At 40.8% G+C, this 21,965-nt stretch overlaps 1 protein-coding gene across 3 annotated transcripts in view; it reads left to right on the forward strand.

The window, feature by feature from the left end:
• The window catches only part of ankrd50 (ankyrin repeat domain 50), a 62,347-nt gene that overhangs the window by 32,212 nt on the left and 8,170 nt on the right, over positions 1 to 21,965 (forward strand). For all 3 annotated transcript variants that reach the window (XR_013818183.1, XM_079839015.1, XM_079839016.1), the window contains one exon: positions 17,202 to 20,701. Coding sequence is in view for 2 of the 3 variants with exons in the window: in XM_079839015.1 (XP_079695141.1) it covers positions 17,202 to 20,698 (3,497 nt within the window). In the remaining variant the exon portion in view is untranslated. The remainder of the gene's footprint in view (positions 1 to 17,201; positions 20,702 to 21,965) is intronic.

The following is a 21,965-nucleotide window of genomic DNA, read 5'->3' on the forward strand; positions in this document are numbered from 1 at the left end:
CTGACCAACTGACCAACTGAACAACTGACCAACTGAACAACTGAACAACTGACCAACTGAACAACTGAACAACTGAACAACTGAACAACTGACCAACTGAACAACTGACCAACTGACCAACTGAACAACTGACCAACTGACCAACTGACCAACTGACCAACTGACCAACTGAACAACTGAACAACTGACCAACTGAACAACTGACCAACTGAACAACTGAACAACTGACCAACTGAACAACTGAACAACTGAACAACTGAACAACTGACTGAAGACATTTACAGCAAAACCGTTAACCCCACATTAAAGCATTGAGTTGTATAGAGCCAATGTCATGTTTTGTTCTATTATAGCGCCACCAAGAGGCTCAATCCTACAATATGTGTTATGTGTTCTCAGAGTGAGCCCATACATGTGTGTGTCAATTTTGGTGAAAATATCTCATTTAGTTTTGGAGTTATAGACATTTATATGAAAAAACACATAAAAAAATGACTGACACCTGACTTTGATTGGATTTTACTGCCCCTTACTATCAATATTTTGACATTTGAGCATTAGCGTTTCGCTATCGACCTATGTTTCTGAACTTCTGCCGCTGGTTTCGTCTCGATCGGACTAGCGGTTTCAAAGATATCAGCTAATGTTTTATAAGCGCTAAATTACAACGCTGCACAAACCATACGCCGAAACCAGGCAAGTCTGGTATCGTTGGACTCGGCAAGGATTCACGAGACAAAAAAAGTTACTCCCATGAAAATAAGTCAACCACACCCAAAGTTTTATAAGCGTTTGAAAACAAATTCTCCACTAGGTGGCGCTGTTTCGAAACTTCTCAGGCTCATTCAGGGCATCGAGCTGATTACACATACCGAGTTTCATAACAATCCGTTCATGTGTTCATAAAACAGCATTTTAGCACATCATTCAAAATGGCCGATATTGTAAAATTCAGCCATGCCGTCCTGAATCTAACGAGACCACTTTTATGATTTTTGGACAAACGGTTCAGAAGTTATAAGCAAAAATAGCCATTTTTCGTATCTCCGGACCAGTAGGTGGCGCTGTGCTGAAACGCTGCATGTCGCCTCAGGTCATGCTTGTGATGACATGTACCAAGTTTAGTTTGAATACAATAAAGCTGTGCGGAGATATAGCCTTAAGTGTATTTTCACAACCGCTACTTAAAATTTGTTTGCGTTTATCGAAAACAATTTGACGAATCAACTTGAATTCCATGTTTTTTTTTTTGTCAGCATGGTCTGAAGATGATCTGGTTAAAATTTTCGTGAAAATTAGAGCAACGGCCTAGGAGGAGTTCGAAAAAGTAGGTTTTTCAGTTAATTAAAATTGTCTGGAAAATTATTACGACGGAAAATGACATCATAGGGTGGAATCGAATTGGCCTGAGCCAAGGAATCAGAGGAATTTTGTCTCTATCCCTTAGGGTTCAAAAGTTATTAGCATAAACATGAGTCAAATTTTAGACCGGTGGTGGCGCTAGAGGGATTGAGTTAGAGACTCCAAAATTTGGTGTGGTTACTCTTGGTAATGACCTCTATCTGTGTGCCAAATTTCATAACTTTCCCGCAAACTTTCCCGCAAACGGTTCTATGGGCTGCCATAGACTTCAATGGCAGAATAATAATAATAAGAAATCTAACGAATTCAAGAGGTTTGTCTAAATATGGTTTGACTGTTTATAGTGAATATAATGCAGGCAAATATAAATGAGTAAAACTATTAGGCCCTGAGAATATAGATCTCACTTGAGCTGATGCTTCATCCCGACTGAAAGAGAAGCTGATCCAGGTTCAGTTTAACAGTGTAACGGTACACACACACACACACACACACACACACACACACACACACACACACACACACACACACACACACACAGCAGGGCAGAGAAAACTAAATATAAAATAGCTATTTATTTATTAAACCGTGGTTTACTGAACACATTGTGTGCAAACATGTCAACCTCACATAAGGCAGTTTTAACTTCTAAATCTAATCTCTGGTCGTGATTGGCTGAACAGCGTCTCTTAGCCCCGCCCTCACTCACTGTAGTTGTAACTAATTAGCATATTGCCCGCCTCTGGTCGTGATTGGCTGAACAGCGTCTCTTAGCCCCGCCCTCACTCACTGTAGTTGTACCTAATTAGCATAATGTCCGACACTGGTCGTGATTGGCTGAACAGCGTCTCTTAGCCCCGCCCTCACTCACTGTAGTTGTAACTAATTAGCATAATGCCCGCCTCTGGTCGTGATTGGCTGAACAGCGTCTCTTAGCCCCGCCCTCACTCACTGTAGTTGTACCTAATTAGCATAATGTCCGACACTGGTCGTGATTGGCTGAACAGCGTCTCTTAGCCCCGCCCTCACTCACTGTAGTTGTAACTAATTAGCATATTGCCCGCCTCTGGTCGTGATTGGCTGAACAGCGTCTCTTAGCCCCGCCCTCACTCACTGTAGTTGTACCTAATTAGCATAATGCCCATCTCTGGTCGTGATTGGCTGAACAGCGTCTCTTAGCCCCGCCCTCACTCACTGTAGTTGTACCTAATTAGCATAATGCCCGCCTCTGGTCGTGATTGGCTGAACAGCGTCTCTTAGCCCCGCCCTCACTCACTGTAGTTGTAACTAATTAGCATAATGCCCATCTCTGGTCGTGATTGGCTGAACAGCGTCTCTTAGCCCCGCCCTCACTCACTGTAGTTTTAACTAATTAGCATAATGCCCACCTCTGGTCGTGATTGGCTGAACAACGTCTCTTAGCCCCGCCCTCACTCACTGTAGTTGTAACTAATTAACATAATGTTCGCCTCTGGTCGTGATTGGCTGAACAGCGTCTCTTAGCCCCGCCCTCACTCACTGTAGTTGTAACTAATTAACATAATGCCCACCTCTGGTCGTGATTGGCTGAACAGCGTCTCTTAGCCCCGCCCTCACTCACTGTAGTTGTAACTAATTAGCATAATGCCCACCTCTGGTCGTGATTGGCTGAACAGCGTCTCTTAGCCCCGCCCTCACTCACTGTAGTTGTAACTAATTAACATAATGCCCACCTCTGGTCGTGATTGGCTGAACAGCGTCTCTTAGCCCCGCCCTCACTCACTGTAGTTGTAACTAATTAACATAATGCCCACCTCTGGTCGTGATTGGCTGAACAGCGTCTCTTAGCCCCGCCCTCACTCACTGTAGTTGTAACTAATTAACATAATGCCCACCTCTGGTCGTGATTGGCTGAACAGCGTCTCTTAGCCCCGCCCTCACTCACTGTAGTTGTAACTAATTAACATAATGCCCACCTCTGGTCGTGATTGGCTGAACAGCGTCTCTTAGCCCCGCCCTCACTCACTGTAGTTTTAACTAATTAGCATAATGCCCGCCTCTGGTCGTGATTGGCTGAACAGCGTCTCTTAGCCCCGCCCTCACTCACTGTAGTTGTAACTAATTAACATAATGCCCGCCTCTGGTCGTGATTGGCTGAACAGCGTCTCTTAGCCCCGCCCTCACTCACTGTAGTTGTAACTAATTAACATAATGCCCACCTCTGGTCGTGATTGGCTGAACAGCGTCTCTTAGCCCCGCCCTCACTCACTGTAGTTGTAACTAATTAGCATAATGCCCACCTCTGGTCGTGATTGGCTGAACAGCGTCTCTTAGCCCCGCCCTCACTCACTGTAGTTGTAACTAATTAGCATAATGCCCGCCTCTGGTCGTGATTGGCTGAACAGCGTCTCTTAGCCCCGTCCTCACTCACTGTAGTTGTAACTAATTAGCATAATGCCCGCCTCTGGTCGTGATTGGCTGAACAGCGTCTCTTAGCCCCGCCCTCACTCACTGTAGTTGTAACTAATTAGCATAATGCCCGCCTCTGGTCGTGATTGGCTGAACAGCGTCTCTTAGCCCCGCCCTCACTCACTGTAGTTGTAACTAATTAGCATAATGCCCGCCTCTGGTCGTGATTGGCTGAACAGCGTCTCTTAGCCCCGTCCTCACTCACTGTAGTTGTAACTAATTAGCATAATGCCCGCCTCTGGTCGTGATTGGCTGAACAGCGTCTCTTAGCCCCGTCCTCACTCACTGTAGTTGTAACTAATTAGCATAATGCCCGCCTCTGGTCGTGATTGGCTGAACAGCGTCTCTTAGCCCCGCCCTCACTCACTGTAGTTGTAACTAATTAACATAATGCCCACCTCTGGTCGTGATTGGCTGAACAGCGTCTCTTAGCCCCGCCCTCACTCACTGTAGTTGTAACTAATTAGCATAATGCCCACCTCTGGTCGTGATTGGCTGAACAGCGTCTCTTAGCCCCGCCCTCACTGACTGTAGTTGTAATTAATTAGCATAATGTCCGCCTCTGTTCGTGATTGGCTGAACAGCGTCTCTTAGCCCCGTCCTCACTCACTGTAGTTGTAACTAATTAGCATAATGTCCGCCTCTGGTCGTGATTGGCTGAACAGCGTCTCTTAGCCCCGCCCTCACTCACTGTAGTTGTAACTAATTAGCATAATGTCCGCCTCTGGTCGTGATTGGCTGAACAGCGTCTCTTAGCCCCGCCCTCACTCACTGTAGTTGTAACTAATTAGCATAATGTCCGCCTCTGGTCGTGATTGGCTGAACAGCGTCTCTTAGCCCCGCCCTCACTCACTGTAGTTGTAACTAATTAGCATAATGTCCGACACTGGTCGTGATTGGCTGAACAGCGTCTCTTAGCCCCGCCCTCACTCACTGTAGTTGTAACTAATTAGCATAATGCCCGCCTCTGGTCGTGATTGGCTGAACAGTGTCTCTTAGCCCCGCCCTCACTCACTGTAGTTGTAACTAATTAGCATAATGCCCGCCTCTGGTCGTGATTGGCTGAACAGTGTCTCTTAGCCCCGCCCTCACTCACTGTAGTTGTAACTAATTAGCATAATGTCCGACACTGGTCGTGATTGGCTGAACAGCGTCTCTTAGCCCCGCCCTCACTCACTGTAGTTGTAACTAATTAGCATAATGCCCGCCTCTGGTCGTGATTGGCTGAACAGTGTCTCTTAGCCCCGCCCTCACTCACTGTAGTTGTAACTAATTAGCATAATGCCCGGCTCTGGTCGTGATTGGCTGAACAGCATCTCTTAGCCCCGCCCTCACTCACTGTAGTTGTAACTCATTAGCATAATGCCCGGCTCTGGTCGTGATTGGCTGAACAGCATCTCTTAGCCCCGCCCTCACTCACTGTAGTTGTAACTCATTAGCATAATGCCCGCCTCTGGTCGTGATTGGCTGAACAGCGTCTCTTAGCCCCGCCCTCACTCACTGTAGTTGTAACTCATTAGCATAATGCCCGCCTCTGGTCGTGATTGGCTGAACAGCGTCTCTTAGCCCCGCCCTCACTCACTGTAGTTGCCTGCCTACAGGAGGAGACGGTAAAACACGCGCCATCATTACTGTTCCTATCACGAACTGAGATTCAGATATGATAATGAGCGCTCGCTTTCTGACCAATCAGAGCAGAGCAGCTCTCAGAGAGGCGGAGCTTAGAGAGATGAAGCGTTTCAGACACTGAGAGAAAAGAGCTGATGCTGCAGTGGAGATTATGAGAGAACTCAAGTGTGTTTGAGCTGATGCAGGAGAACCTGACAAACAACACCAGGAGCTTTACAATATTACAATATTTACAGTAAAATATGATGATATACTATTGCATCCAGTTCAACAATAGAGCAAGTCTTTCATCTCCATCTGCAGCGGAGAACATGTCTGGACATGATTTAATGTCTGTAATGATTTTAGTTCTCTCTCTCTCTCTCTCTCTCTCTCTCTCTCTCTCTCTCTCTCTCTCTCTCTCTCTCTCTCTCTCTCTCTCTCTCTCTCTCTCTCTCTCTCTCTCTCTCTCTCTCTCTCTGTGTTCTCTGACTCAACACACACCAAACTCACCACATTTGGATCAGAACACACACACACACACACACACACACACACACACATTTGAGATTTGAATTGGTTAGCCTGTGTTCGGGAAGTCTGCTGATTCAAGTGTATTTTTAGGAAACTTTGCTCTCTTTGGTAAGAGCTCAACTCACATAATTACAAACGCGGAGCAGCCGACGCTCACATGTGTAGGGCGGTCGATGTTCCGCTCATGCAGAACCCACACACACACACACACACACACACACACACACACACACACACACACACACACACACACACACACACTCTATGCTCAGAGAGAGAGTTAAAATAGGGCGTAATCAAGACACACATGTGCGTGGGGTTTAGGGTTTCTGACACTCTATTTCAGACGGACTGGAAAGGCCAAATCGACTCCAGATGATCTCGAACTTCTGATAATTGACTAATCTAATGATGATCTGATGTGGACTTTTCCTGCTCCGTTACTACGGTGTCGTTTCTCAGAGTTTAAAGGATTAGTTCACTTTTAAATAAACTTTTGCTGATGATTTACTCACCCCCATGTCACCCAAGATGTCCATGTCTTTCTTTCTGCAGTCGGAAAGAAATGAAGGTTTTGGATGAAAACAGTCCAGGGTTTTTCTCCATATAATGGACTTCAATGGGCTCCAAACGGTTCAAATGTCAGTTTCAGTGCAGCTTCAAAGGGCTTTAAACGACACCAGATGATGAATAAGGGTCTGATCTAGACAAACCATCAGTTTCTGAGAGAAACCCAGCAGTATTTATGATATTATTTTACCTCTTATCAGACGAGCGTGATCATCTCTGAGCTCAGACATAACTTCCGCTGAGTGAGGTCAAATTAGATCGTGGTCATAGATATATCGATAGTAGATGCCTCATTCTACTGATCCGTGCGGTCGCTAATGAGGCATCTGCATATACATCTATGACCACGATCGTATTTGACCTCACTCAGCGGAAGATCGTCAGTATTTGAATCTCAATAGAGCGGCGCTTCGTGGGCGTGGTCGCATTAGTGTATAATGAGCATCTAACATCTCTCTGCTTTCAACCAGATTACATAAACACAGAATATTTGTTTTTGATTTGGTTTACAATGTTTAAAACCTGACATTTCAGCGTTTCTTTAGACTTATGTCTCATGTTTGTGAGACAAGTATTCACTAAGCTAGAGGTCATTTTCTGCTGACTATCTGAATGAACGTCTTTGACAGAGAGGCTGCAGATCGCGCATCATGTTTGATTTCTTTATTTTACAAAAAGCTAAAAAATTTGTAAAAAAAAAAATAATAATTTAACTAGGGCTGTCAAAAGATTAATCGCATTCAAAATAAAAGTTTGTGTTTACACAATACATGAGTACTGATTCATAACGCTCCAAACCGCTGAATCGACTCACTGATTCATAACGCTCCAAACCGCTGAATCGACTCACTGATTCATAACGCTCCAAACTGCTGAATCAACTCACTGATTCATAACGCTTCAAACCGCTGAATCGACTCACTGATTCATAACGCTCCAAACCGCTGAATCGTTTCACTGATTCATAACGCTTCAAACCGCTGAATCGACTCACTGATTCATAACGCTCCAAACCGCTGAATCGTTTCACTGATTCATAACGCTTCAAACCGCTGAATCGACTCACTGATTCATAACGCTCCAAACCGCTGAATCGTTTCACTGATTCATAACGCTCCAAACCGCTGAATCGACTCACTGATTCATAACGCTCCAAACCGCTGAATCGACTCACTGATTCATAACGCTCCAAACCGCTGAATCGTTTCACTGATTCATAACGCTTCAAACCGCTGAATCGACTCACTGATTCATAACGCTCCAAACCGCTGAATCGTTTCACTGATTCATAACGCTTCAAACCGCTGAATCGACTCACTGATTCATAACGCTCCAAACCGCTGAATCGTTTCACTGATTCATAACGCTCCAAACCGCTGAATCGACTCACTGATTCATAACGCTCCAAACCGCTGAATCGACTCACTGATTCATAACGCTTCAAACCGCTGAATCGACTCACTGATTCATAACGCTCCAAACCGCTGAATCGTTTCACTGATTCATAACGCTTCAAACCGCTGAATCGTTTCACTGATTCATAACGCTTCAAACCGCTGAATCGTTTCACTGATTCATAACGCTTCAAACCGCTGAATCGTTTCACTGATTCATAACGCTTCAAACCGCTGAATCGACTCACTGATTCATAACGCTCTGAACCGCTGATTCGACTCACTGATTCATAACGCTCCAAACCGCTGAATCGACTCACTGATTCATAACGCTCCAAACCGCTGAATCGACTCACTGATTCATAACGCTCTGAACCGCTGATTCGACTCACTGATTCATAACGCTCCAAACCGCTGAATCGACTCACTGATTCATAACGCTCCAAACCGCTGAATCGACTCACTGATTCATAACACTTCGAAGCTTCATGAGGCCGTGTTTTGAAATCATCATCACTATATAAGTCGTTATTTAGGGTTTTTTTGCGCACAGAAACTATTCTCGTCTTCATAAAGTTATTGTAGAGCCGCTGTAGTGAGATGGACTTTGTAACTTTAGTCTTTAGTGTCTTTTAAGGGTCTTGAGAGTGTAAAGTTGAGCCAATGGAGGCCTTTCAGAGCATCAGATTTACACTAAAATATCTTCATTTGTGTCTGAAGATGAACGGAGGTCTGACGGGTGTCCAACCACATGAGGCTCAGTCATTAATGACACAATTTACATTTTTGGGTGAATTAACCCTTTAAGGCTTCGGTCAGTTTTGACTGAGAAGAAGCCAAGTGTGACCGTTAAATGAAGAGGACCAGAGGGTTAATAAGAGCAACATCTGAGAAGCAGGAGCAAAAGTCTGATGTCATTGGTGAAGTCTGGGAACCTGCGCTTTCTCTACCTGTGCATATGAAGGTTCACACACACCCAAGTGCGGCTCACAATGGCCACTCCTTCTGTAAGCACACCTGTCTGTCGTTGTGAGGTATGATTGATGAATTCATTTATGGCTGCAGATCCAGTTTCCTCTCCAACAGCCTGCAGCATCTCCTGAGCCGGCGTGTGAATCTGAGTTTCTGACAAAAGCACAGCAGATGCACTCAAAGCCTTTAATGCGGTCTGTGCGCATTAGTGTGAATGCAGCCTGTTCGATAACACTGAGAAACACTGTTTGTTTAATGCATTTCTTTGTTCCCTTTTATTACTGCTGAAAGTACTTCAATATATTGCAACTACGCTACGCATTGTATATAGTTCACCCGAAATTAAAGTCTTAAGATTTGAAACTATCACAATACTCATGGTACGATATTTATCGCAATATTTTAAGCCAAAATAAAGGGGTGCTTTTTATTATTAATCTAAATAATATTATTGGTATTATATCATTATGAGGACACAAATATTCCCCCATTGCATTACTATTCATAATATTTAACATTAAATATAGTAGTTTAATTCAATTCCAATTTATTTGTATAGCGCTTTTCACAATACACATTGTTCCAAAGCAGTTAATGTAGTAGTGTCACTCCATACACACACACACACACACACACACACACACACACACACACACACACACACACACACACACACACACACACACACACACACACACACACACACACACACACACACACACACACACACACACACTCTCCCAGTGCTCATCTCTCCTGCTATTAATGCACTATACATTATTATTATATACATATTATATTTTTGTTACATTTTTATGGTAATTATGTACTGTAATGTAACTGTTGTTTTAACAGGGTACTAAATAATCACAAAAATTATTCATTATACAGTGAACATTTTAATATGCCTTTAAAATGGGGTTTCTGCATAACACTATGAATATTAGGATACTTAATAAATTAAAAATTATCATATCTGTGTATTTTTTGGTTGAATGGCGATGCACCATATATATATATATATATACCGGTATTTTCAAAAATTTTCTATTTGGATAAAAAAAAAAAATCTGTATTTATTTTAATAATAATTTTATTTCACATCCTGCCCAATGATGTCCTAAAAACAATGTTGATAATGAAGGCTATAAACAAATACAGTGAATGTAATGTAGGCATGTATTAATAATTTAGGTTTTTTATTCACTGAACTAAAAATGAAAATAAAAACAAAAGCATATTAGCCTGCCTGTATTTAATTACCCAATCATCATAAAAATATACACAAAATGGACATATTTGCATGACTCTAACATTTACCGATAGAGAATATCCCTGTGAGATGCAAGTTATGCACTGAGGAAAGCACCACATTTCAAACACATCAACCACCGCAAGGGGTTTTCAAACTTTCCGATGCCAAGGACCCCCAAATATGATTAACATTTTATTAGGGACCCCCTTCCTAAAATCCATCTATTTATTTTTATGTATGGAAAAAAACATTTAAATTGTTAGATAAATAGAAAGTGTGACATTATAAATACAACATATTGTTTCCCAACTTAAATCGGCTATGCTTAATGTTGGATGTATAAACCTGAAGAAGAACATTTTCATTTAAAAATTATTTGTATAAACAACTGTGTTAAGAATACTGCCATACAACCCTAGTGAGCAAGCTAAAGGGGACTATAGTGAGAGAAACTCACTAAAGATACAACGCAAACATACAATTCTGGAAAGTATGTATAGCAAGAGAGGGAGATAAATATTTAGAACTGAAACAATTGAAATGTTTGGTAGACTTTATCCATTTTTGCTTTGTCTTTTTATTCTCTGAAATTTTCTGAGGACCCATTAGAACCTTCTTTGAAAACCCCTGTGTTAGGCGATCTGTCTATCACTTTAATGATGATTAATCTATATTTCATTTATTATTTATGCAGTTAAGAAAGGTGTTTGATGACTATTAAATTTCTGTATATGTCTAACAGGGAAGGCCACAGGTAAAAATAACTTTTATTATTTTGGGTTTATGTAAAGATTGTTTTAAGTTCACTTAAGTTAAAAGTAGTTTGTTTTTTAAAGCCTAATAAATGTTGAAATTGGCATCTTTCAGTTATACTGTAATGTAACATCATTAATGATTCATAGAGACATCACTGGCCTTCATTCATAAAAACATGACAATACAACACATATTTAAAATATACTGTCTTTAAATAGTTTCTACATTAATTTGGAGAGTAACTGAAATTAATACAATATCAAAACATTAAAAACGTATTAATCGTGATTAATTACAGAAAAAAATATTTTTTAATCGATTCCCAGCCCTACCTAAAACACAATCATCTGTTGCAGTTTTCCAGCTGTTTATTCATTTGTTTGTTAACAGACTGAGAGTCCATTGCTTTTTTTTGTTTTTGGTTGTTTTGTTCATTTATCGTGGCTATTTAAAATGCTTTCCGTTTTCAGTGTTAAATAGTCTTTAGAAATAAAAGTTTATTGATCTTTGAAAAGGTGTACCTGCATTATTATGCCATTATCGTCATGAAAATGGTCTCAGAACGACAATATTATCGTTTATCGCAAACATTTCTTGGCCAATTTATCGTCCAGAAAAATGTGTTATCGTTACAGGCCTAGATCGGAGCATCCCTAGTTAGTTGTGCAGTTTCTCACTCTTAGGGGAAATATATAATAACGATTATTCTGGTTAAAATTGCAATTTGCGATTTAAAATGCAGTCAATACCCAGCCCTAAAATGCAGTATAGTATTGTGTTGATTAGAGATGCAACAATACAGTTAGTCCACAGTTCAATACACACCTCGGTTTTTAACCACGGTTCTCGATTCGGTTCGGTTCTGATGGCTTGTCACATCAGTATTTTGTTATTCTATTCTTAGGCGACAGGAACAGCAAGAGGTTAAGGAGAAAAAAGACAATTTTTATTGCAATACTCTTTCTTTATTTTACTTAAAAGAATTGAAAAACCTTACTTAAACTTAAAACTTTACTTTAAAAAAACCCTTGTATTCCTAGTGTATTGTATAATATATATATATAAGATTTACACTGGCAGCTCAGAGCTGTACAGCAGCATTAAAGTATGAAATTGAATGAATAAATGTAAAAATAAAACACTTCACAGACTTCACTATAAAATATACACTGATTCTTATTAAAGCTACTGTATTAAAGTTCTTCAGTCAAGAGCAGTGAGTGATTTTCTGTTTGTCTTTTGTTGTTGTATTAACATTAAAGGGATAGTTCACTCAAAAATGAAAATTCTGTCATCGAGATATGAATACAGGTTTGAAACAATATTAGAGTGAGTAAATAATGACATCATTTTAGAGGTGAACTGTCCCTTTAAGGACAGCGTGTTCACTATAGGCTGCGCCGCTGTCAATTAAAGACCTGCACACATCTAATATACACACACACACCGATTTTACTTTCACTTTAGACATAACCGACTGTGTTTATGTTAACCTTGTGTGTATTTGACAGTATTAGCGCAGTAAGACGACTACTTAGTCCAGTAATCACGTGTTTGACATGTGTTTAGTGCGCGCGCTCGGAGAAGCGCATGTTAAACCGCACACGCGAATGAGCCGGCAAGGCTTTAAAACGCATGCAAATAATGAACTTTGGTGATTGTGAATAACTATTGTGTCCCGTGAGTATAACTCTACACACTAACCTGTGATGTTGTGTTGTTCAGTATATTGGGATGGAGGCAAATTATAGAATTTGTAGAAAAATAAATAAGTAAATGCAAAACCGAAAAAAAAAAAACGCAATTCACAACCACGTATTGAACCGTGAACAGTGTTGGGGGTAAAGCATTACAAGTAACTTGAGTTACGTTATAATATTACTTTTTCCAAGTAACTAGTAAAGTAACGCATTACTTTTCACATTTAAAACAAAATATCTGAGTTACTTTTTCAAAAAAGTAACGCAAGTTACTTTTTCACATTAATTTGACTGACAGCTCTCCTGTCCTCATGTTGAGAATAATAAGTGCAGAGGTGTGTGTGTGTGTGTGTGTGTGTGTGTGTGTGAACATGATGGTTATTGTAGTTCTAGACTAAATGTGAGCATTTATTTATCTCACTTGCACAATAAAGATTCTGTACTCCTCAAAATGAATAAAATCAGTCAAATGCAAAATCAGAATACTATGCAAAACTCCAATAATTAAATGTTAAATAAAACAAATATTTGTATGCATTTAATCTACCTTTATATTTAATTTACTAATGTCTTGCTGCTGAGCTTTGATGATGAAAATTACTAGATTTTTAGTTTTTATTGGTTAAACTTTTTTCTCCTGCATCTATTCTCCATTATCCAGAGCTGCGCCCTCTAGTGTTCATGAGGGAATCTGCATTTTTACCTCAGCCTGGGGCGCATTATTTACATTTTGGTATGAAGAGGTCTTTACCGTTGCACAAAAATATAACTTTTTTGTTATAAAAACAAAACAAAAACAAAAACAAGCCCAGCCCAGGTGAGAAAAAGTAACGCAAAAGTAACATAATGCATTACTTTTCTTAAAAAGTAACTAAGTAACTCAATTAGTTACTTTTTAAGGGAGTAACGCAATATTGTAATGCATTACTTTTCAAAGTAACTTTCCCCAACACTGACCGTGAATGCCTTACCGAACGGTTCAATATTATATTGAGAATTGTGGCATCCCTAGTATTGATTATATAAAGTATTAATAATAAATATTAAGAGGAATCTGGCACAGAACTGCCTTTTCTTCTGTGGAAACCTGGAGAATAGCAACAGGACACCAGTGTCCGAACAGGGCTTTCCCTGACCGCTGATGCTGAACACAGAAAGAAAGAGGTTTAGTTGGCCACCAAGGCTAGATCTTGAACTCAACTCTTGAAACGACTCCTGTGTTTACAGTCATTTGTAATCCGTACTCTAAACCCTGTGAACTCTCTAACTGGTGGCAGCTTTCCAAACCCAACATCCCTTCAACCTACTTAAACAGATGAGTTAGTTACATGCAGGCCCGCTGGCCAAATAACATATTTGGGTCATCTGTTCCACTGCCCCACTTTTAGTCCCCCTGCAAGGCCCCTTCCTCTTTCAGCCTTTCTATTTCCTTCATCTGGAGCCGCTCGAGCTCCAGGCATGGAGACGGTTGTGTGTTTTGAATGGCGGGGTGAAGGTCTGGGTCACTTAATGCATTAATGACAAAAACAAGCCGGGCCGGGGCTCGAAGCAGAACATGGGTTGTAACTACACTTACTTTTTCATATTGTTAATTAAAAGGTGAACGAGAATCTGTCAGCTCAGTTGTCATGTAAGATATTAATATTATGTTTAGGGCTGTCAAAAGATTAATCGCGATTAATCGCATCCAAAATAAGTTTGTGTTTACATAATATATGTGTGTGTACTCTGTTAATTACTATTTATATATAAATACACACACAAGCATGTATATATTTAAGAAAAAAAAATATTTTTATATATAAAACATTTATATTTATATATATTATAGATTATATAAATGTAGTAGAGCTGTCAAAAGATTAATCGCGATTAATCGCATCCAAAATAAAAGTTTGTGTTTACATAATATATGTGTGTGTACTCTGTTAATTATTATTTATATATAAATACACACACATTCATGTATATATTTAAAAAAATATATATTATTTTTATATATAAAACATTTATATTTATATATATTATAGATTATATAAACGTATTAGAGCTGTCAAAAGATTAATCGCGATTAATCGCATCCAAAATAAAAGTTTGTGTTTACATAATATATGTGTGTGTACTCTGTTAATTATTATTTATATATAAATACACACACATTCATGTATATATTTAAAAAAATATATATTATTTTTATATATAAAACATTTATATTTATATATATTATAGATTATATAAACGTATTAGAGCTGTCAAAAGATTAATCGCGATTAATCGCATCCAAAATAAAAGTTTGTGTTTACATAATATATGTGTGTGTACTCTGTTAATTATTATTTATATATAAATACACACACAAGCATGTATATATTTAAAATATATATATTATTTTTATATATAAATAATTTATATTTATATATATTATAGATTATATAAACGTATTGGGGCTGTCAAAAGATTAATCGCGATTAATCGCATCCAAAATAAAAGTTTGTGTTTACATAATATATGTGTGTGTACTCTGTTAATTATTATTTATATATAAATACACACACAAGCATGTATATATTTAAAATATATATATTATTTTTATATATAAATAATTTATATTTATATATATTATAGATAATATAAATGTATATACAGTATATACATGCAAATATTTCTTAAATATATACATGAATGTGTGTGTATTTATATATAAATAATAATTAACAAAGTACACACACATATATTATGTAAACACAAACTTTTATTTTGGATGTGATTAATCGCGATTAATCTTTTGACAGCCCTAATTAAATTGCATCAATTCACGGAAATTCAATTTGGCCAACTGAAAAATTTAGATGTGATCGCTCACTAGAAAATGTTCAATTGGAGACCTGAATATTTTTTACAGTGTATTTATTTTTTTAATTGAAAGCGAACCGAATATTTAAACAATGCTTAGAGAACATTTGAGTGTGATTTGAGTTCTTGGCTCAAAGTTCATTAAAACAACCATTTCAAAAGCTCTTTTTATATATATTATAGTTAGAATATGTATAACTCAATGTTTCAACTAATTGAAAAAGCTGAATAATCATAAAAAATGTACTGATTAGTCGCCGTAGAGTGACAATAATCAACGATTAGTCGATTAATCGTTCTAATAATAGTTAGATTAATCGATTATTAATATAGTAGTTTGTTGCAGCCCTAAGTACATGTCGGGTAAACTGGATCGTGATGTTTTATAATAACTGGATATTAAAGGCCAATGGTATGGAGGAGGATAAAAGATGGGATGGTTTTCCACAGGTGTGCCTCGGCGGTTTAAATTTCACACAGGTTTTATTTGGGAAAGCTCAGCTGTCGACATCAGCCTCGGGCCTTGAGCACCAGAGACAAAGAGAATAACTCCAGAGCCCTTTCAGAAAGATGGACGTTATATAATCTCATTCAAAGGGGTTTTCCAACACTATGGGATGGACAGGAAAGATGTAATCTGTATTCTGTTGTTTGTGTTGCCGGTTTGTCTTTCTGAAGAGTCCTTTTCTGGGGTTTGACTTGAACAGTGTATTGTATTTAATTGTAAACACACGCCTATTTTTATCCTCTTCCCCATTGAAAATAGACTCGTATAGATTGCATGAGTGAGCGACCAATTAAATACACAATGTGTTTGCTTCTCTCCCACCATCTGAAAGATCAAGACATATGTGAACGACCTTAGAGGAGTTCATGTTTTTTTCCTTTTCCGCTGACCTCCGAGTCCATGGGAACTGTATATAAAATCTCTGCATAAAGTAGTTGATCTGCCCTCCGGGCGCTTGTTAAACAGGCATGCCGACCCAGATAAAACTATGGAATCTGCACTTATCTGAAGCAGAATGCCTAAGCTGTTGACATCTGTTGGCATAAGTGCTTGTTTGTTAAACTGCCTTGTTTTATTCTGCAAAAGTCTCTTTACAGTTTACGTGAAACTCTTGAGAACGCCTCTCAAACTGTGTGAAGTTGCAGATGTGACCTAGTTCTGCCACAGGAATCATTTACACGTCTTGTTTTATTTTCTAGAGAAAACAAAGCATCTTTCCTGCAGGAAAAGAGCCTTTATCTGTCACTTCTGGACTTGAGTTTTGTATATTCTCTCTGTGTGTGTGTGTGTGTGTGTGTGTGTGTGTATTTGCAATGCTGCTGATACGGTTGAGTGCTTAAGTTTGCATTCCTCTTGTGGTATCTGCAAGATGTTTACCATTTTAAAAATGCGTTTTGTTTTATATTTACTATTGCCCTGATGAAGCTATTTCACACAACTGATATATTCCACAAGGCAAAATAATAGCTGAAATGACACATGATCCTGTCACCATCATCTTGGCTTTTCTGATGGTGTGGATCTTCCTTGATTTTCGCTGTAGTTGTGAGTCCGTCCTGCATATTCTTTCGTTTTATGCATATTTGAGCAAATGAGGGACACACACAAAAAAACGTATTATAATAGGTGCTCAAGAAGAAACACTGGAAAGCAAGAGGATGGAAACTTTTGTAGAGACTTCACAGATGTATGCACAGACTTCAGCCCAAACTAATCTCCTTTTGTCTCTGTCCTCTCTTTAGGTTTCCGAAAGATCAGCCTAGACGACCTACGGAAGGCCTACATCGTAAAAGATGTGCAGCAATACATCCTCCACCGGCTAGACCAGGAGGAAGCCCTACGCCAACACCTCACCAAGGAGACGGCAGAGATGCTGAACCAGCTTCACATCAAGAGCAGCGGATGCTTCTTGTACCTTGAGCGCGTCCTCGATGGAGTGGTTGAGAGCTTCATCATGCTGAGGGAAATTCGAGATATTCCGGGGACTCTGAATGGACTGTACCTTTGGCTCTGCCAGAGACTGTTTGTCAGAAAGCAGTTTGCTAAAGTCCAGCCTATCCTAAATGTTATTCTGGCGGCCTGTAGGCCGCTAACCATCAGGGAGCTCTATCATGCCGTCTGGACTAAAAACATGACGTTGACGATGGAGGACTTTCAGAAGAAGATGGATATTCTCTCCAAGCTGCTTATCAATGGACTAGGCAGTACAAAGATCTTGTTTCACTACAGCTTTGCAGAATGGCTTCTGGATGTGAAGCACTGCACACAGAAATACCTCTGCAATGCAGCAGAAGGACACCGAATGATGGCCATGAGTTACACATGCAGAGCGAAGCAGCTTAAACCTCTTGAGGTGCAGGAGTTTGCCTACCATCTGATCAACTCCAACCTGCAGATCGAGCCCTTTAATCTCGCCCTTTGGATGGTGTGGAATGGCACCCCCGCTAAAGACTCGCTTTCCACTTCCATCCCTAAAGAACAGGAGGTGCTTCAACTACTTGTCAAAGCTGGGGCTCATGTTAGCAATGAAGATGATCGTGCTTCGAGCATTGTTCAACAGGCCTTGGAACGCGAGGACTCGATTCGAACTCTTCTAGATAACGGCGCTTCTGTTAATCAGATTGACTCGAACGGGAGGACGCTTTTAGCTAATGCGGCGTACAGCGGAAATCTGGACGTTGTGAACCTTCTTATCTCTAGAAGAGCTAATATGGAGTTGGTGGATAACCATGGACAGACCGCACTTACTTTGGCGGCTAGGCAGGGACACACAAAGGTGGTTAATTGTCTCATAGGGTGTGATGCTAACATCAATCACACGGATCATGATGGCTGGACCGCCCTTAGGTCTGCAGCCTGGGGAGGCCACTCAGAAGTTGTGTCCGCACTTCTCTATGCAGGTGCCAAGGTGGATTGCGCAGATGCGGATTGTCGTACGGCCCTACGAGCGGCAGCTTGGGGAGGTCATGAGGATATTGTCCTCAACCTTCTTCAGCATGGAGCCGAAGTCAACAAGGCGGATAATGAAGGGCGGACAGCGTTAATCGCCGCGGCATACATGGGCCACAGAGAAATTGTCGAGCATCTGTTGGATCATGGGGCTGAGGTCAACCATGAGGATGTGGATGGTAGGACGGCGCTTTCTGTTGCGGCTCTTTGTGTGCCAGCAAGTAAGGGTCATGGTGCAGTCGTGAGCCTATTAATCGATCGCGGAGCGGAAGTTGACCATTGCGATAAAGACTGCATGACTCCGCTTCTGGTAGCAGCCTATGAAGGGCATGTCGATGTGGTGGATCTGCTCCTAGAAGGAGGGGCGGATGTCGATCATACGGATAACAATGGGAGAACACCTTTGCTTGCCGCGGCGTCCATGGGACACGCTTCTGTTGTCAATACCTTGCTTTTCTGGGGTGCGGCGGTGGATAGTATTGATAGCGAAGGCAGGACTGTGTTGAGCATCGCATCCGCACAGGGGAACGTAGAAGTTGTTCGAACTCTGCTGGACAGAGGATTGGACGAAAACCACAGAGATGACGCGGGATGGACTCCGTTACACATGGCGTCTTTTGAGGGACACCGGCAAGTATGCGATGCCCTTATTGAACAAGGTGCCCGCGGCACGGAGGTTGACAATGATGGGCGTATCCCTTTAATCTTGTCCTCTCAAGAGGGGCATTACGATTGTGTGCACATCTTGGTGGAGAACAAGTCGTGTATTGACCAGAGAGGGTATGATGGGAGAAATGCTCTCCGAGTCGGAGCACTAGAAGGGCACAGAGATATCGTGGAGCTGTTGCTGAGCCACGGGGCGGATATCGACTTTAAGGATGCAGACGGGCGCCCGACTCTTTACATCCTGGCACTTGAGAATCAGCTAGCAATGGCGGAGTACTTCCTCGAAAACGGAGCTAATGTTGAGGCCAGCGATATGGAAGGGAGAACGGCTTTGCATGTGTCATGCTGGCAAGGACATGTTGAAATGGTCAGGTTGCTTATCAACTATCACGCAGATGTGAACTCGTGCGATAACGAGAAACGATCTGCTCTCCAGTCGGCAGCTTGGCAGGGTCACATAAAAGTTGTTCAGATCTTGATTGATAAAGGCACTGTTGTTGATCACACGTGCAATCAGGGAGCTACCGCTCTGGGCATCGCCGCTCAAGAGGGGCATATCGATGTGGTTCAGATTCTTCTAGAACATGGGGCGGATCCTAATCACGCGGATCAATTTGGACGCACCGCCATGAGAGTGGCAGCCAAAGGTGGTCATAGCTCCATAACCAAACTCTTGGAGAAATACGGTGCGTCAAATCTCAATGGTTGCAACCCATCTCCCGTCCACACCTTGGAGCAACAAGTGCCCGTTTCAGTTGCTGGGAAAGTGCAGTCACTCACTATAAAGTCTAGCAGCTCTGGAAGCACAGCTGGCGATGGGCGAGGACAATCTAACGGACCTATTCATGCTTTCAGCTCACCGTCAGAGTCCCCAGATTCAACCGTGGATCGGCAGAAGTCGTCCCTCTCCAATAACTCGCTCAAAAGTTCGAAGAACTCTTCGCTTAGGACCACTTCATCCACTGCGACTGCCCAAACTGTTCCCATTGATAGCGTCCATGCCCTTTCTTTCATTGAGCAGATCCAGCAACATTCGCTCCCTCGTAGTCGACAATCCATCGCTTCTCCTTCCTCTACAACCAGGTCCATCTGCACTCAGCCTGGGTCTCCGACCAGCGAGTTTGACTGGAGCCAGGTAAAGCCAGGCCTCAAGTCAACCAAAGCATCCAAGAACGGACAAAACTCCTCGAATACATCCGGTGAGAAGAAGAAGAGCAAGAATAGTTCTTATTCACAGGGCCAGGTTCTTGAGTATGAGCTGACTCAGTTTGATAAAAGACCAGTGTCCAGCATCGCAGTTAAAGATCCCCAGTGTAAGATTATAGTGGGCAGATCCAGCGCTGTAGATTCTGTCCAGTCGCAAGAGCAGTTTTACATTCAGACCCAGAGCTGTGCAGAGAAGAGGAGGAACGGCATTATGACCAACCCCAAATACCACCTACAGGGAAACCAGGTTTTTCTTGGGAGAGTTTCAGTCCCCAGAACTGTTCCCAGCAGGGGCCACCAGGACCTACTGGACAATTACCCGATTGGGGAGACGGAATTAAGCCTGAAACAAGCCCTACAGCTCCAGATTGAAGGATCGGACTCTGGGTTAAACTGCAAAAAAGAGACGCCATTATAACTGGTGAGCACATTATGTTTATAATATTAGAGTTTTTACATGTCAAGTGGCCATTTTGTGTCTTAACCCTTTTGCACATACGATCACACCGGTGTGATCAGAACGGTCAGTGCTTCACGTGATCAACTGCTAAATTCAAATGTGCGTTTGCGCATAGGCATTTCTCACATTATCACAGTTTATTCGCTTTAGTTTAGAAAATGGTAATAAAATATGACTGTGTCAGAACTAGGGGTCGACCGATATGGTTTTTTTTTTCATCAGCCTTAGCCGATGACCGATACGGGCTGCCGATTTTCTTGAGCCGATATTTGGAGCCGATACTGCTTTTGTAACATAAAAATGACACAATGATCAGGATGATAACAATTTAAAATTTACAATTAAAAAAAAGAACATTTATTGAACTAAAAAAAACAATATTTAACAAATAGTAAAAACAGGTGAGGTAGAACAAGAAAAAAAAAGAGTTCAGTGGTGAAAATAAATATTTAAGCATAAATAAAATAATTACACTATTGCACACAGTATCAACAAGCGAGCAGCATAATAAAGTGCACACTGACTGTACTATACTTCATTTTAAAACTATTTACAACCTAGTCATTTAATGGTTACACTCAAAAAAAATACTGGGTTAAAAATAACCCAAGTTGGGTTGAATATGGACTAACCCAGCAATTGGGTTGTTTTGACCCAGCGGTTGGGTTAAATGTTTGCTTAAAACAACAATTGCTGGGTTAGAACAACCCAATTGATGGGTTAGTCCATTTTCAACCCAACTTGGGTTATTTTTAACCCAGCATTGTTTAGAGTGTAGGTGCACTTCACTTAATCTCTTGTTGAGCAACACCAGCGGTAATTCAGGATAAAAATGTTCGGCCGAAAATGGCATTATCGGTTTCGGGCCGAAATAAAAAAAAAAACAGCCGAAAACGTAAACCGAAAATGAATGTCACCCGCCCCTCCCATCCGTGCGCAAACTCTTAGGTCTCACATTCGAGCTGTATTTATCTGCCCCAAGCAGTGTTGCCAAGTCCACGGTTTTCCCGCTGGATGTTTTTCCATGTTCGCGGATTGAAGCGACCCCAATAATGGGATATTTAGACCCAGGAATGCGAATTAAAAAAAATTAAATAAACATATTTTACCCCCCAAATGCAGAACAATGACAGACAGTGAGAGACTATTCAGTGCAGCATCTCATGTTCTTAAAGCTACACTGTGTAACTTTTTTAGTTTATTCTTAGCTATAAACACTTAGTTC

This window comes from Gobio gobio, assembly GCF_949357685.1.
Source record: "Gobio gobio genome assembly, chromosome: 16".
In the NCBI taxonomy this organism is placed as follows: Eukaryota; Metazoa; Chordata; class Actinopteri; order Cypriniformes; family Gobionidae; genus Gobio; species Gobio gobio.